This window comes from Hevea brasiliensis, chromosome 10 (genome assembly GCF_030052815.1).
Source record: "Hevea brasiliensis isolate MT/VB/25A 57/8 chromosome 10, ASM3005281v1, whole genome shotgun sequence".
NCBI classification, from domain to species: domain Eukaryota; kingdom Viridiplantae; phylum Streptophyta; class Magnoliopsida; order Malpighiales; family Euphorbiaceae; genus Hevea; species Hevea brasiliensis.
In genome coordinates, this window is record NC_079502.1 from 52,194,726 (window position 1) to 52,199,228 (window position 4,503).

The 4,503-nt window shown below is 34.4% G+C and overlaps 1 protein-coding gene across 1 annotated transcript; it reads left to right on the forward strand.

Moving 5' to 3' along the window:
- The first annotated feature begins 426 nt into the window (after positions 1-426).
- LOC110650440 (rhomboid-like protein 14, mitochondrial) lies at positions 427-3,528 on the forward strand. Its single transcript, XM_021805401.2, has 2 exons — positions 427-853; positions 2,404-3,528. The coding sequence occupies exons 1-2, from the start codon at positions 656-658 to the stop codon at positions 3,184-3,186; spliced, it is 981 nt and encodes a 326-aa protein (XP_021661093.2). The 5' UTR covers positions 427-655; the 3' UTR covers positions 3,187-3,528.
- The last annotated feature ends 975 nt before the right edge of the window (positions 3,529-4,503 follow it).

The window sequence follows — 4,503 nt, forward strand, 5'->3', positions numbered from 1 at the left end:
AAACTTTCAATATTTAATATATTTCTTAAATTTCTAATAGTATTTTAAATTTTATATAAAAAAATTAAAATGTTAAATATTATTATTAAATAATTTTATTTTAAATATTTTAATTAATAAATTAAATAAAAATATTTCTATAAATAAAAAATTATATTCTTAAAATTTATAGAGTATTAATTATATACATTAAAAAAAAGGAGTGTTAGGATAAGGGTATTTAAGTAATTTTAACTTTTTAGTAAATAAAACAGGTAAGAAAGACTTTTATAATACTAAAACTAAAATTTAAAGATTTTTTGGTAATAAATTGGAGGTAGGGACTGACGTAAAACACTCCTAAAGTTCAGGGGTGATATGTGCAAATAACCAATCATGCCCCAATCCATGGGTTTTGGCAAATCTATTAGTAGTTGATTTTGTAATTTATCTCAAAATAAAAATGAGCGGACTCGGCAGTGAAAGTGAAGATGACTGCGAGAGCCGTGTGAGGCAACTATTTAGGAAAGGAGAATTCTAGAATTCTTTCCCTGCAAGTAACCGATTGCATTCCATGCGATGCCAAGTTGAAAATTTAAAAAGTCTGATGCGAGGCCCAAAGGTAATTGATTCATAGAATCAACTGAATCGAGGAAGAGATTGGCAATTATCGGCGATGGAGAGAAGAGTAGGGAGGTTGTTACCGCTGCTTGCAGTTCACACAGTGGTCGAGTACTGTAGACTGCCGTGGAAACCACCTGTAACGGCAGGTCTTCTAGCCGCCAACACTCTCATCTATTTGAGGCCTTCTTTCTTGCATCATATCCTTCCTCCTATTCGTGAGGTCTGGTTCAATCCCTACCTCATTCTTAAGGTATGAATTGAAATCCTCTGCCAATTTTTTAATTTCTGTTTGAATTTTCTTGTTGTATGTGGTATTCATTATATACCAATTCTTAATTTCTTTGATTGATTAATAGAAAGGGTTCAAAATAAAATACCTTGATCGAATTGGAATTTTCTTATATTTTAGCTTGACTATGCCTTTTTTTTTTTGTTTTGTAAAAACAAATATTGAATTGCTAGAGCATTTCAGAGAGATTCTAGCACGGCATCCAAACGCATTTTATTGTATTACTCAGAATTCTACACATTGCATGTGTCAGGTGAAAATTTATTGGCTTTATCATTATGTATGGATAGCTGGCCAACCACCTGTAGATGAAGAACAGGATATATGTTGTAGTTGCCTACATTGGTGGTTTTATCTTTAGTAATTTGTTTTTGTCTCCTGTTTTGCCCTCATGCCTTGCAATATGATTAGTGTATGCCAGGCATGACCAAGTTTATAGGACATTTTCTGTTGGCTTAGACTGATATATGCACTATTTGCTTATCCCTTATAGTCTATTATATTGAATATTGTAGACCACATTTTGTATGTGTCTAGGTGATTCTAAATAGTAAATGTCCTAAGCTTTACAACCAAGTACAATTACATTCATTGCTTTTTTCTTCATGAACTTTTGAATTGTTTTATCTACGCAGTTGATGATGTTTTGGTGACATGGCTTGTTGAGGCAGTGGGAAAATTTTGAATTGGAAATTCTTCTTGAGGTGGGGCCCACTTAGTTCCCAAAATGGCCAAAATTATGTATTTCAAATCATCTCTCTGAAAACTATGTCCTCTTTCACATCCTTGCCCACTTTCTCCTTCAATTTCAGAAAGGTCATTCTTATTATAAAATTCAATGGTGGGACCATGGGCCTGTGGAGATCGTTGGCAAACCAATCGATAACCATGTTGTCATTGCAGATCAAAGAATTGAGTCTTCATTGATGCTGATGTGGTTAGGATGTGTGGGGTAGGCAAGCGAGGTTTTCTTGGTGTATGGTGGAGCATGAGTTCAAGAGAGACCAGACAGTTGAGGGAGGTGACAAGATTGTCTTCAATATTTTGGCATGGTATATTTGATGGTGTGGGTTGTGGTTGCTGGCATATTCGTTTGAAATGTGTACGGTGAGTATTGTAGGGCTTGAAGGGGTAGGATTGGAATTTGAGGTGTGTTTGGATGAAAAGAAAGTGAGAGAAAAATGCAGAAGAAAAGAGATGGTGTGCAGCTCTCTCAAACAACAATAGTGGGAGATGGTTTAAATGGCAGCGTTTTGGCCTTTTTACTTCAAGAAGACTACCCAGCTTAGATTTTCTCTCCTCCTCAACAAGTGTTGTCATCACCACATTATCAATTGGATCCACCCCTAGCTTTGTGGATGTAATTGTCACCAATTTTAAATCTCATGGAACAAATTGTTAAATTAAAGCATTGCATAGTATTGAGAATTGCTGCAAAGCTCAGGATATTTGCATTATTAATCTTATTTTGTTTTATCATTTGATTCTATTTTTGTCTTCAAATCAAACAGCATAAGGAGTTGAAACGCTTCTTCCTGTCAGCATTCTACCATGTGGGGGAGTCTCACCTAGTCTACAACATGATGTCTCTCTTGTGGAAGGGTATCCAGTTGGAAACTTCAAAGGGAAGTGTCGAATTTGCATCTATGGTTGCTGCATTGCTAACTATGTCCCAGGGTATCACGCTGCTAATAGCCAAGTCCCTTCTCTTGTTCTTTGACTATGAAAAGCCTTTTTATTCTGAATATGCCGTTGGGTTCTCTGGTGTTCTCTTTGCAATGAAAGTTGTCCTTAATTCTCAGTCTGAAAACTATGCATATGTGCATGGACTAGTGGTACCAGCACGCTATGCTGCATGGGCTGAATTGATTCTTATCCAAATGTTTGTACCTGGGGTGTCATTTCTGGGGCACCTTGGTGGAATACTTGCTGGACTTCTCTATTTGAAGTTGAAAGGATCATATTCAGGTCCAGACCCATTGACTTCAATCATCAGAAATTTTGCAGGCATATTGAGCTGGCCTTTGAAGTTAATGAGAAGCTTATTTAGACCAAGGCGGCAGCGGATTTCTGGTCGGGGTACTGTTGGTGCGAGTCAGGGAGGAAGGACAGTATCAGGGGTGTGGAGGTGTCAAGCATGTACATTTGACAATTCTGTTTGGTTAAGCGTATGTGAAATGTGTGGGACAAGTAGAGGTGGCAGTGGTTTTTCGTCCCGTCAATTGCAACATCAGGATGGTGATGATCTCACATTGGCAGAAATACGTCGACGGAGGATTGAAAGATTTGGTTGATTATTTTTTTCAATTTCCTTAATTATTTTGAATCTGGGGTCTCAGATTGTTGATGTTGGAATGCTGCCCATTCGGTCATGTTAATTTTATAGTTTGGTTAATGGCCACATGGTGATTGCATTGTAGAATCAGAACAGACATGGCTTTGCTTTAACTCTGGTATGCTGTATTTAGGAATACCCCATTTTAAAATTTGATTTAAATAGCGAAAATATGAGCGTGTACGTCTGCATTCAGAATGACAGATGGGGGCTTGTGATTGGGTTGTTATACGCATGTCATGCAGGTCGCCCATTGATATAGCTCTTTTCCAATGAATTTCTCTGCACTTCATTTCTGTTATTTTATAATTGTGTCTGTAGACTTTGCTTGGAACGTCGAAACATTCTAAATGATGAAATTCTCTTTGGTATTTAGCAATTAGAATTAACCTGAGGCATTACAATAATGATCAATCTACTTGTCATTTAGTTTTATTTGATCACGTAATTTACTTTTATTTCAATTGCTCATCAAATTTCGAACAAAATTTCATAATGAATTAATTGTATTTTTACTTAATGGAAAAAAAAATTAAGAATTTTTTACTCAAATCTGTTTTACAGATATATAATCTATACTGACTCTAAATATCTAATGTTTCTAAGGAAATGATATAATTAAAATTTTAATAATATGTAATCTGATGTATATTATTAATTAATCGATGAATAAAAATTTACCGGAAATCAGATGAGAGGATCAAAATTAAAATTAAGTAATAAATTTAGTTCCAATTAATTCAATTCAATTCAAAGTCATGGTACTCGAAAATTTCTCTTTTTTTTTTTTTAATTTCTTCCAATCTATTGTGAGCTTTTTGGAGTGATAATCGATGGTTACTTTTTATCCTTTTCTTTATTTGTGTTTTTCTTATATATATATATATATATATATATATAAATAATTTTCAAATTTATATCTTTTCAGACGAATTTGTGTTTGTATTCATATTTACTTTTATTAATTAATCATAAATTTTTCTTTCCTTTCGTGTGAGATTTGTTGGCTCCTTTGTGAGATCTATTATTTGTCAAGAGTCACGCATCTAAACATTACAAGGATCTCAAATGGATTACAAGGGTGGAGTACTAGCTATCTAATTGGTTAGTTTTAACTTTTTTGCAATGGTTAGTCTAAGTCTGAGTAAGCACATCTTACTTTTCATGGACTCTTTTCTTAGCCTATTCATTAACTTCCACCATAGGTTCATGTTCCTAAGAAGATTTTCATGTTCCTAAGAAGATACTTCTCTTTATTTCCTTCAACTCAGTGATT

What these genes read in the sequence shown, in the direction of transcription:
- LOC110650440 (XM_021805401.2), top strand. Translation starts at nt 656, where the DNA reads ATGGAGAGAAGAGTAGGGAGGTTGTTACCGCTGCTTGCAGTTCACACA. An exon ending in ATCCCTACCTCATTCTTAAG is followed by an intron (nt 854 to 2,403) that starts GTATGAATTGAA and finishes CAAATCAAACAG; the next exon opens with CATAAGGAGTTGAAACGCTT.